This window comes from Homarus americanus, unplaced genomic scaffold (genome assembly GCF_018991925.1).
Source record: "Homarus americanus isolate GMGI-L3 unplaced genomic scaffold, GMGI_Hamer_2.0 scaffold4896, whole genome shotgun sequence".
In the NCBI taxonomy this organism is placed as follows: Eukaryota; Metazoa; Arthropoda; class Malacostraca; order Decapoda; family Nephropidae; genus Homarus; species Homarus americanus.
The window spans coordinates 4,686,096-4,697,589 of NW_024749657.1; the positions used below are offsets into that span (position 1 = coordinate 4,686,096).

The 11,494-nt window shown below is 40.3% G+C and overlaps 1 protein-coding gene and 1 long non-coding RNA gene across 2 annotated transcripts; both read right to left on the reverse strand.

The window, feature by feature from the left end:
* Positions 1-602: 602 nt before the first annotated feature.
* LOC121853683 lies at positions 603-5,286 on the reverse strand. Its single transcript, XR_006086384.1, has 2 exons — positions 5,100-5,286; positions 603-1,337 (listed from the first exon to the last, which is right to left on the reverse strand). It is a non-coding gene; the product is annotated as an uncharacterized LOC121853683 (long non-coding RNA).
* Positions 5,287-8,623: 3,337 nt separating this feature from the next.
* On the reverse strand, positions 8,624-10,448 carry LOC121853679 (histidine-rich glycoprotein-like). Its single transcript, XM_042348021.1, has 2 exons — positions 10,346-10,448; positions 8,624-9,407 (listed from the first exon to the last, which is right to left on the reverse strand). The coding sequence occupies exons 1-2, from the start codon at positions 10,352-10,354 to the stop codon at positions 9,168-9,170; spliced, it is 249 nt and encodes an 82-aa protein (XP_042203955.1). The 5' UTR covers positions 10,355-10,448; the 3' UTR covers positions 8,624-9,167.
* Positions 10,449-11,494: the final 1,046 nt, after the last annotated feature.

Genomic DNA, 11,494 nt, shown 5'->3' on the forward strand with positions numbered 1-11,494 from the left:
ACTGTCACTTTATGTAACTTGCTGACAAAACCCATGACCCTTCAGGCTTCCACGCCCTTAATGCATGAGTCATAAAGGCAAGCATGAACTCCGCATGTTTTCCAGTTGGGCACTGTAAACGCTTCTGCTCTTCACCTTGCACAGGATGTAAGGGGGTGCCCAATAAACTAGCCTCCTCCGGGCAATCTGTAATCTGTGATGGGTACCAGGTTTTGCAACTGAAAAATGAATGTGGTCGAGTGCAATGCCGGCCACACTTTCTTCTTGTGTACCAATGAAGGTTTAGTTCATATTGTACTTTTTCAATCAAGTTACGTTTCGTTTTTATTTTAGGGAACTCAGAGGGCATATTACCGTTGTTTTTATTTTAAGCCATTCAAAAGGTATATTACTTATGTTAATATTGCTGTGGCCACCCAGAGAGCACATTCTTCAGTAAATAATATTATCGCAAACACGAGAAAAACTGTTAGGAAATTATCTTGATGTAGTCTCAAATTATAAATAACCAATGGGTATTATTTCCAACATAATTTATCTAGAAAAATATCAGTAGTGGAGAAGGTTAAGGTGACGACAAGGTTAGAATCAAAAGTCAGAGATACAGTGATATTGTGGTCGTGTTTATTTAACTCTCACTCTTACAATAACTCACCATACATATATACTGCCATTAGACACATGTGGCTTCACTGTACAGTTCATAGTATGACTATACATGTGACTGTGTACCTTCAAACTTGGTAGATAAATGATAACAAACAAGAATATCTATTATAGCCAAGATAGAAAACAATATACCAGGGTGGAAAGGTGTGTGAGGTGGGTCAGCCCTGATGGAACAGGTGAAGATGGTGGCAGCAGTAGTGGCTGGTAAGAGAAGGACACAAAGTTGACTTGGGTGTTGAAGACCCGAGACTCAGTACTGGAGTAGGTCGCCACGCTGCCCGGCGACCACCACACACTCACCCACACGTGAACTATATAAACAAAAGTGTCTTAACATGACCATGTTGAGCCGTGAGCCAGTTGTTGTAAGTCTGCAGCCGTAATCCAGGTGGAGTTGACCATCATGGTACTCTGACGATGACAGTCAGTCACCAGCACCATGACGCGTGATGGTACTAGTGGTGATGGTGACCACGGTATGTGGTGAAGTGGTCGTGGTGGCCGCCAGGGAAGTATCTGGTGAGGTGGGTGTGGTCACCGTGATGTTTGTGGGTGGTAATAGGAAAAGATGTACGGAAAGGATCCGCGTCAGGATCAGGCAGGGCGTAGGGTGAGGGCAGTGCCAGAGCCATACCCATAAGGGCACACAGAGCCACCAGCAGCAGCGTCTGAAACAACATACACACGTGTGTTAGAAGAATTTCCACAGGATAATCTTCGCCAGTGGTTCAGTAACATACAAGTATTATAATTTTACTTATTTTGAATGCTTTGTTACTTGTGAGCTTGTAAATACTGTAGGTCCTGTTGTCTTATATTTTTTTTCCACACTGTTGCCAGGTACTGGGAGGGAGTGTACAAGCTGTTGACTGTACTGGAGGCAGCATAAAAAAGTTCAACCTTCGACAGGTAAGAGGGTCTTTAACACAATAACTACAATTCTTGGAAATTTACATGAGAGGTGTAGTGGTGAGGTGTGGGATGGGGGTGTATCGGGTGTGATGTGGGATGAGGGTGTACCGGGTGTGGTGTGGGTGGAAGGTGTGTGAGTGTGGTGTGGTAGGAATATGTAATGGGTGTCGTGAGGAAACACAGACAGACAGACAGAAAAATTTATAAAAAAAGGTCATAATTATTTGAGCAATTCCTCATATATATTGGATTAAACTACAGCACTATATCTCATTATCTACCTAAACTTATCCATTACAAACTTGACAACCACAGACAGGTTGCGGATGGTTCTTACATTACTCTCTTGTATTGATTTAGAAGCAAACAACTTGGATGACATCTGTAAAAATCTTCGCTCCTCTTACAACTCTTTTCCTTGATGATTATTACTCTCTAGAATAACATGATATTCATCTCCAATAACGTTATAACCACATGTAATACAAATTCTCTCTTCTCTTAGAAAATTTTTATCTCTACAAGTTACAATGGGTAATCTTGTTTAGTTAGAATCAAAATTTACATAAGATAGGTCTGAGATTTTTTATGACCTTATTAAATATTATTCTAAAATAGTTTAAGCGACATAACTACTATATAATGATGTGCTATTCGGGTTAGTATACCACTGAGTAATCCACTGACCTTTTATTTCTTTTTAACAGAATTTTTTAGCCATATTGAATTATGTTGGTTTTGAATTAACGGCACTAAATCCGATTGGAGCAACGTCACTAGTGGAGTACCCCAAGGATCATGATTTGTACCATTACTATTTATTATATACATAAATGACATAGATATAGGCGTAGAAAGCAACATACCGGTAAGTAAATTTGCTGATGACACTAAAATTGGGCGTGTAATTAAATCTGACGCAAAACTACAGGAAGATAAAAAAAAATCGCATGGTCTGAAAAATGGCAGATGAAATTAAATGTGGACAAATGTAAAGTACTTAGTCTATGAGATGTAAACAGAGAAACCAGATATCAGATGAACAACGTTGTTATAGAGAAATCCGACTATGAGAAAGATTTAGGTGTAATGATAAGTAGTAATCTTAAACCAAGTCAACAATGTGTATTTGTTCGAAACAAGGCTAACAAAGTTCTTGAGTTCATACAAAAGAGTGTTAGTTATAAGACTAGCGAAGTCATCCTAAAACTATATCTTGCGCCTGTGAGACCTCACTTGGATTACGCAGTTCAGTTCTGGTCACTGTACTACAGAATAGATAAAGAAGCCATAGAAAGAATTCAGAGGAGAATGGCAAGACTAATCCCGGGCATTAGCAACCTTGATTACAGAGACAGGTTGAAGCATCTTAAATTGCGCTCCCTCGAGAGACATAGAGTGAGGGGCGATATGATCCAGGTGTATTATTGGAAGTCAGGGCTAAACAAAGGTAAACATAACAAAGGTACTCAAACTATCCAAACCTCTGTCAAGGAATAAATATTAAAAGTGAAATTGAATTGAACAATCCAACCAGGAGCGAACTCATAACAATGGTTTTAAATTAGACAAATTTAGATTTATGTGTAACATTGATAAACATTTGTTTGGAAGTAGAGTAGTGAATGAGTGGAACAAGTTACCAAACATCATCATTAACTCGAATACGCCGGATAGCTTCAAACATAAGTTGGGTGGATATATGATTTGATTTTTTGATTTTGCCGCTTACAGCGGCTACTTTATTGTGCACCCCACACTCATCCTGTGAGCGGTATCGCAAAAGGATTACAGAGTAGGGTTTACAAAGGGTCATAATAATTAACCCCCGTTGTCAGGATATTATGGCACTGAATGTTACACAGTATTTCATTTACATTATTTGTGTAGTTCTATACATAAAGGGTAACTTATTCACAAATGCGTGAGTACAGGCGTGTGAGGCAGTATGTCTGGCCTCACACTTTGTTATTCACATTCACGTGAGAGGTATTCAAGCACATTGCGTATTTGGTTCTGTACATGAGAATTGATATAGTTACTAAGTGCAAAAAAGTGGATACAATCTTAATGTGTCGGCTATCTTGCCATTAGAGATGAAGTGTTGTGCCATTTCACACACAGTGTGCTTGGACCTGTCCCTAAAAGGTTCTATCTTCACACAGTCGAGGACGTAGTGTTCAAGTGTGTGGCCATATGTATGGCCACACACTTTACATTTAGTTTTGTTTACATCTGCTTGAGGAACATACTGCCAAAGGTACTTATATCCTAACCTTAATCTAGCGGTTACAACATCTTGTACTAGTGATCTTGTTACTTGCTCCATATACATGTTTCACTTGATACATCTCATCATGGTAACCTATGGATCGACTAGTGCCTGTTTGCACTTGTCTACTTGCGTCAAACTCATCAATAAGTTCTTTCCTAATTACAGTTTTAAGGGTTCTTTTTGACAGACCCAAATTGTATTTAACGGTGTCTTTGTTAGACGCGAGTTTGGCGAGGGCATCAACTCTGTCGTGTTTTATGAGGCCTATGTGAGAGGGGATCCACAACAGCTTGACCTTGACACCCCGGTCAACAAGGCACGCATATTTGTGTCTGGCTTCAGAGACAAGAGCGTGACAACCTGAGTCGAGGGTGCCAAGGGCAAGTAGTGAAGATAGAGAGTCAGTGATGATGAGACTGTCAGTAACAGTGGTTTCATGGATATATGAGCGATGGGGGTTGGGTGTAAATGGGATTGTCAAGAATGGGCCAACAGACCTGCTGCAGTTTCCTCCATTCTTATGTTATGTGCTTGACATCCCGAAATTATTTCGTACAGATCTAATTTGGTTCAGCCATGGGGAAATGTAGTGGTGTGGTGTGGGTGGACGATGTAGTGGGTATGGTATGGGAGGAGGGTGTTGTGGATATGATGTGGGTACAAGGTGTAGTGGGTGGAAGGTGTAGTGGGTGGAAGGTGTAGTGGGTGTGGTGTGGGAGGATGTTGTAGTGGGTGTGGTGTGGGTGAAAGGTGTAGTGGGTATGGTGTGGGTGGAAGGTGTAGTGGGTGTAGCACAGAAACTAAGACTTGTGACCCGTACTTAATAACCCTGACAGTTGAATCAGTCAACACCAAACAACAACAGTTTTATTATCAGTCATATCATCAAACACACAAAGATAACTTATACTTAAATAATAAAAGTTTCTACTGCGATCACTTAACTTGGTCAATACTCACTGTATATTATTATTTTTACTTATAAGATAACTTTTATCTAAAGGTTAACATTATTAATAATTTAACATTTATGAAGCCGTTCTGGAAAAGTTTTTGATGTTATTTAGATTCTCAAGTTAATGCAACAGTTGTTGACAGGTGACAGTAACACACACCCTTCACAGTTCCTAAAACAGTAGTTTAGGAAAGTTTGGTCAAAATAATAGACAGGTTAAGTGGACGTCTCGACTAACTAAAAGCTCGCTTATGTTAGAATAATATCAGGGCGTTTCACCAGACTTACCAGCTTCATGTTGAGGAGCGAGACTTGGTTTGTTGGAGCTGGCTAAAGGTTTGTAGAGGTGTGTGATGCTGGATGGAGTTGCACAGTATATATACCCAGAGTGATGGGGGCGGGGGCCTGGGGGAAATTGAAGGCTACGAATGTCACAGCTTGGGAAATTTGGATCCCAGTAACACCCTTTCTATTTCATTTCCTCCTGCGTTCAGTTTCAGAAAGGTTCGTGCGTGAAACATTCCTCCAAGGTCAAGACTTATGAACCCTCCTAACTGGTTGACTTTAAAGGCAACCCAGAAAAATAAAATTACGACTTGGTATGTGTTTGTAGTGAGGTTCTTGTCTTGATGTTCGTTCTCTTAATCACGAGAGTGTTAATGAAATACATACGCTCACATAGAAGAAAAAATATTGGATAAAATGACTGAAATTTCGTTGTGCTTCAGAATCGGTCTCGTATGGTAACTAAGATTAGGTTAGATTAGATTAGGTTAGGTTAGGTTAGGTTCAACATAAACTTGGTTAGGTTAAGTTTACGTAGGCTTGGTTACGATAGATTGAGTTAGATTATTCTATGCTGGGATAGGTTAGGTCAAAATCTATTAGGTTAAGTGAAAATTAGTTAGGTTAAGTTAAGATGGGCTACATTAGGCTAGATTAGGCCAGGTTAGGCCATGTTAGGTTAAACTAAATACAGTTAGGTTAATCCATGTTTAATGTTAAGTTGAAGGGTTATGTTGGACTATGTTTGGGTAATCCAGTATAAGTTTAGATTAACTTAACTTACATTAAACTGAATTATTTTAAGTTAGGCAAGATTGTCACTTCGGGTTAGTTTAGATTTTTTTTCCAAGACTCGAAAATAACAGGTATTATGAATGAGACTTGTTGTCCAGTCCTGAGTTAGTGTCTTCATCCTTGTTCTCCTGATGAGAGAGAGAGAGAGAGAGAGAGAGAGAGAGAGAGAGAGAGAGAGAGAGAGAGAGATCATGTAATTGGGATTTATTTTAATAACTTTATAGAACTTAAGTAACGGTTATACTTAGTGGATCTATAAGGTAATAATAATAATAATAATAATAATAATAATAATAATAATAATAATAATAATAATAATAATAATAATAATAATAATAATAATAATAATAATAACAACAACGAACAGAAATGCTTCCAAGATCTGCTGCATTGAATTAGTCTCCTACCTGGTGTTAACTGAACATGTCTAGTTAAGGTAGAGTCTTAGTGTAATATTAATGTTATTTTTGGCGCTGTATTTGTGTACCTAACTTTATTGTACTTTGAGACTCACATACTTTTAACTTAGCATTAATTTAAGTCAACATGTTAGGTACGAGGAATATTCGTCGTACTAACCTTTGTGAGTCTATACCCTGGAATGGTGTCCAGGCAAGGTGTGGGTCAGCTTACACTTCTCCCCTATACCTATCACTTCTCCTTTCTTGACCTACTTTATTGTTCTGTCTCATCTTACTCTCCTTCTCTTCACTCTACCACCCTCACCCGTCTCTCATCCATCCTTCACTACCCTCACCCGTCTCTCATCCACCCTTCACTACTATCACCCGTCTCTCACCTTCTACTCTCTCACCCTCAGCCATAATTTGCGGTTGGGTGATCCAAGGGAAGCCCCCGTGTAGAAAAAAGGTGACTTTGGTTTGCGTTGTTGAAATACTTGGTGTGTGTATATTATTTTAGGTGTGTTTTGCTCGCGTGTTATAATAAGAGAAATTATAATGTTCCTTGGCCATTTACCTCTGTGTTGGCGTCGTGTGTGTGTGTGTGTGTGTGTGTGTGTGTGCGCGTCTCACTTGGTGACTGCGTCAGCTTCTGCTTCGGCGTCGGCGTCTACGTCGTGTTTTATCAGAAGATTGTTTAGTCCTTAAAGTTAATAATTCGTCTGGATAGTCAAGGTGCGTCATTACAGTAATGTTGTATAGCAGTCGAGTGAAAACAACACTCGTCTTTTCTCCTCATGGTCGTTGGTTCACGCCAAAGGCCCTCTCCGTTCACCCAGCTGTGAATGGGTACCTGACTTTACAGTTAAAAAGTTAATGTGACCGGGTGCAGTGCTCTCCCCACTTCCTTCTTGTGTACCAATAAAGATTTAGTTTAAAGTCTAGGTTCCTCATCATGTTGTGGTTTGTTTATATTATTGTCCACTCAGAAGATATATTACCATTGTTTTTTATATAAGTCACTCAGAGGGTATAACCTTCAATGAAGACCATTGTCGTCAGCACGAGAAAATTTTTATATAAAAATTTTGGTATTATATGAAATGAGTATTAATCACTGCATATTATATCCTATATTTATCTTAAAATTTATAAAGATAATATGAGCAGAGCCTGATTAAAGGTTTTGTAGGCCCTGGGCACTTTTTTATCGTAGGCCCTAAATTTCCTGATGAACCATTATGTGCCTTATTTAACCCTCACGACCTCCAAGCATCACGCCAACACCGTGCTTGTGCCACCGATGGATAACAGCAATAATGGGTTAGTTGACACAGTCAGAGACGCTGAGATGTAAGATTTTCCATTATTTTAGGTTAGTTTGTTGCTGGTCGAAATGGGGAAGCGACGCTCGAGGAACGATTTGGTTTCCTCCTTGATTCCTCACTATCAAGGGAAACGATTTCAAGCAAAGCAAGCGAGTTGGTGGATGTCTACAAGGATGACACTGAATCCGTGTTCACTGAGGAGTTTTTGTTGTTTAAACAAATGTTTCGCAACTTCAGGTCAGTGGCAGAACTATTGAAAACTCAGGTAGCCAAGGGGCTGGTCAACAGCTTTGCGAATGTGAACATAGTTTTTTGAATATATTTGTCAATACTCGGTGCCAGCAGTGAAGGTGGGAGGTTGTCAATACTCGGTGGCAGCTGTGACGGTGGGAGGTCATATTCCAAGCTTAAAAGAATTAAAAACTGTCTAAGATCAACGATGGGCCAGAGTCGCTTATCGTCACTGGCGTTACTCAACAGAGAGAGATAATGTTAAAAAGTTGGACTTTCAGGACATTATTGAAGACTGCCGAAGCCAAGAGCCGAAAAGTGTGTTTTGTATGAAATTATAATCACTGATAAATTGATAATAGCAGGTTGAGTTTAGTCGCTTATTATTTTGAGAATTGATAAAACTCGACATTTGTTTTGCAGTATGTCTAAGAAAAAAGTTGTTCATTGATTAATTTTTGATTATTTAGTCCCTTGTGACTTCGACTCAATCATAGTTAGTTTCCGGCAGGTCAGGGGTAAAGGATGTCTAAGCACTAACCAAACAGATACTAAATTAACGTTTATAATCACTTAGTTTTATGACCGCAATCTATTTCTCTCTTGTCAAATTTACCGATTATTTTAATTTACCCTGTTGAAACATAAAGGTTAATAGGCTATACCAGTGAAATTACTGTCCATTATATCTCACATTTCGTAGACCCTGAGCACTGTGCCCACTATGCCCCCTTGATAATCCGGCCCTGGATATGAGTAATGGAGATACAAGTGATATTGTGGTCGTGTTTATTTAACTGTCACTCTTACAATAACTCACCATACATATATACTGCCATGAGCCACATGTGGCTACACAGTACAGTTCATAGTATGACTATACATGTGACTGTGTACCTTCAAACTTGGTAGATAAATGATAACAAACAAGAATATCTATTATAGCCAAGATAGAAAACAATATACCAGGGTGGAAAGGTGTGTGAGGTGGGTCAGCTCTGATGGAACAGGTGAAGATGGTGGCAGCAGTAGTGGCTGGTAAGAGAAGGACACAAAGTTGACTTGGGTGTTGAAGACCCGAGACTCAGTACTGGAGTAGGTCGCCTTGCTGCCCGGCGACCACCACACACTCACCCACACGTGAACTATATAAACAAAAGTGTCTTAACATGACCATGTTGAACCGTGAGCCAGTTGTTGTAAGTCTGCAGCCGTAATCCAGGTGGAGTTGACCATCATGGTACTCTGACGATGACAGTCAGTCACCAGCACCATGACGCGTGATGGTGCTAGTGATGATAGTACCCGTTATGGTACTAGTGGTGATGGTGACCACCGTATGTGGTGAAGTGGTCGTGGTGGCCGCCAGGGAAGTATCTGGTGTAGTGGGTGTGGTCATCGTGATGTGTGTGGGTGATGGTAGGGTAGCGGTAGTGGCTATATCCCTGGTTGTATTGACCATGTCGACGTGAAGGATCCGCGTCAGGTAGGGCGTAGGGTGAGGGCAGTGCCAGAGCCACACCCAGCAGGGCACACAGGGCCACCAGCAGCAGCGTCTGTAACATGCGATTATTATAATTTTATTTAATTGCTTACATGTGAGCGTGTAAATACTGTAGGTCCTGTTGTCTTACAGTTCTTTGTTACATACCTTTGCCAGGTACTGGGAGTGTACAGGCTGTTGAACGTACGCGACATAAAATATCATGAGAGGTATAATGTGGTGTGGGAGGAGTGTGTAGTGGGTGTGGTGTGGGAGGATGTTGTAGTGGGTGTGGTGTGGGAGGAGTGTGTAGTGGGTGTGGTGTGGGAGGAGTGTGTAGTGGGTGTGGTGTGGGTGAAAGGTGTAGTGGATATGTAGGTGGGTGGGTGGAAGGTGTAGTGGGTGTGGTGTGGGAGGTGTGTAGTGGGTGTGGTGTGGGTGAGGTGTAGTGGATATGTATGGGAAGGTGTAGTGGGTGTGGTGTGGGAGGATGTTGTAGTGGGTGTGGTGTGGGTGAGGTGTAGTTGGTATGGTGTGGGTGGAAGGTGTAGTGGGTGTAGTACAGAAACTAAGAATTGTGACCCGTACTTAATAACCCTGACAGTTGAATCAGTCAACACCAAACAACAACAGTTTTATTATCAGTCATATCATCAAACACACAAAGATAACTTATACTTAAATAATAAAAGTTTCTACTGCGATCACTTAACTTGGTCAATACTCACTGTATATTATTATTTTTACTTATAAGATAACTTTTATCGAAAGGTTAACATTATTAATAATTTAACATTTATGAAGCCGTTCTGGAAAAGTTTTTGATGTTATTTAGATTCTCAAGTTAATGCAACAGTTGTTGACAGGTGACAGTAACACACACCCTTCACAGTTCCTAAAACAGTAGTTTAGGAAAGTTTGGTCAAAATAATAGACAGGTTAAGTGGACGTCTCGACTAACTAAAAGCTCGCTTATGTTAGAATAATATCAGGGCGTTTCACCAGACTTACCAGCTTCATGTTGAGGAGCGAGACTTGGTTTGTTGTAGCCGGCTAAAGGTTTGTAGAGGTGTGTGATGCTGGATGGAGTTGCACAGTATATATACCCAGAGTGATGGGGGTTGGGGGGGTGGGGGGTGAAACCAGAATGGTGGAGGGTGAGCGCGTTACAACTGGGCAAATTTTCGCCCCGGTAACACCAGTTGTGGTTCCTTGCCTCCAGAGTTCAGTTTCAGAAAGGTTCGTGTGTGTAACATTCCTCGAAAGCGTAGTCTTAAGAACGCTCCTAACTGCTTGACTTGAGATAAATTCCAACTTGGCACGTATTTTGTACTGAGGTTCTTGCCTTTGAGATTTATTTATTTTTTAATCACAAATAAAGGGAAAGATTATTCTGAGACCCTTAATTAACTAGATAAGTTCACATAGAAAAAATTACTGGACAAAATTACTTAATTTTATTGATTCAAGACGAATATTGTGCTTCAGAATCAGTCTCGTATGGTGACTAAGATCGGTTTAGTAAGGTTAGGTTAGATCTACATAGTTTTGGTTAAGTTGGGCTAACACAAGCTTGTTTAAGTTAAGTTAACAGTTTTGGTTAGGTCAGGTCAGGTCAACATAGGTTTGGGTAGGTTAGGCCAGGGTTCGGCAACCCACAATCCAAGAAGAGCCAAAATCTTGGAAACCGAGAAAAAACAGAGCTTCTGCAGCCGCAGTGTAAAACTCTTCTACCTCCATATACTGTATAGCTGCAAAACGTTCAATCATCCGACCCTCAGTAAGCCACCAGACTTTGTTGTGAAGGAGAAGGTCTCAACACTGACCACCAACCTCTTCCAGTAGTAAGCGAAACTGTCGCTGGTTTAAGCCTTTTGCCATTATTTTGTTGACAATTTTCACTACTAAGGTCATCACTTGTGTGAACTCTGGTGTAAACGACTGTGCACACACAGTACCTCTTGATGAATGATGCAGTGAAATGATATCACATCATGATCCATCTTTTTTTTTGTCTTTTAATAGAGAAACAAAACCCCTGTATGTCCCTATCATACTCGGCGTAGCATCAATCGCAACATGAATAATGTGGCTGATATGTATTCCTTTGTTGTCAAACTAGTGATAATTGTTGGAAAAATATCTTCACCCTCGTTTGAT